The 1,091-nt window shown below is 50.3% G+C and overlaps 1 protein-coding gene across 1 annotated transcript in view; it reads right to left on the reverse strand.

Annotated features, from left to right (window-relative positions):
• Positions 1-486: 486 nt before the first annotated feature.
• LOC118420901 (BTB/POZ domain-containing protein 6-A-like) overlaps positions 487-1,091 on the reverse strand; it is a 10,000-nt gene continuing 9,395 nt past the window's right edge. Inside the window, exon 4 of the mRNA XM_035828012.1 lies at positions 487-1,074. Within this exon, the coding sequence (XP_035683905.1) occupies positions 487-1,074 (588 nt within the window). The remainder of the gene's footprint in view (positions 1,075-1,091) is intronic.

Here is a 1,091-nt window from a genome sequence, read left to right on the forward strand (position 1 = left end):
AGAATCAACATGGCCTGACTATCAACAGAATTTGATATTTCACTGATCTCATAGTAAATCTCATCTCAAGCCTCAGACACTTAGCCAGATTGCACAGTCAGAGTTTCCAAAACTACTTACCACAAGTCAACATCCCCATTTCATACAGCACTTTCTCCTCACTCTTGTTCAGTCTATCGCTATTGCTACTTCACTATTAACGCTAGTTCACCTTTGTCCGCGGGGTAACCTATATCCGTTGTTGATTTTTTAAACAGTGTATTTGGGGATATCACCTCGAATGACGTTAGTTTCAAATTGCAATATTTTCAATATTTCAAAACAAACTGACATTGGATTTATAAAATTGTACTGCAAAACCACCGTCTGTCGACTTGATATCCTTAGATACCCTGTCTGTAAAAAGATAACAACGGATATAGGCTACCACACGAATAAAGGTGAACTAGCGTTACCGCGGAAGACGGTTGAACGGGCGGTGTCCGGCTAGCCTGTTCCCGACGCCTCTCCCTCCGACGACCCGGTCCCCATCAGACGGGGTTTGATGATGATCGCTATGTGCAAGAACCCGTCCTTGATGTACATAGAGTCTTGTCCCAGGTCTTTCTGGTCGAAGATATGTTCGATGACGAAGGAGCTCTGGGTCGGGATGATCGGAGGACTGAAGCGGAACCCCCCTGGCTGCGCGCCGCCGAAGTTGTTGGCTCCGGGGACCCCCTTCACAAGGAAGTTGTTCCGAATGACGCGCGCCACGTTCATGTCCTTGTCGTACAAGACGAGTGACAGCTGTACGTCTCTGTCAAACGTCGCCAGCTTGAGCGGAGTGACTTTGATGGACAAGCATTCGGCGGTCTCCGGTGGGGACACCTGGGGTAAAGGTAGCACGGTGTTCGGTCCCGGGTAGATTCGGGTGGGTTTGGCACCGGAGACGGCGTACAGGTGGACCGCCATGTTCCAGTGGACCACGTTCAACATGGCCTCCACGGGGATGGGTCCGTCCAGGCTGATGGCGTTCACGTTGTTCGGGTACTTACGGATGTCGGAGAGCTGCAAGCCGAGGAATGTGCACCACTCCTGGAGTAATGTTTGGA

The sequence above is a fragment of the Branchiostoma floridae genome, chromosome 1 (assembly GCF_000003815.2).
Source record: "Branchiostoma floridae strain S238N-H82 chromosome 1, Bfl_VNyyK, whole genome shotgun sequence".
Lineage (NCBI taxonomy): Eukaryota > Metazoa > Chordata > Leptocardii > Amphioxiformes > Branchiostomatidae > Branchiostoma > Branchiostoma floridae.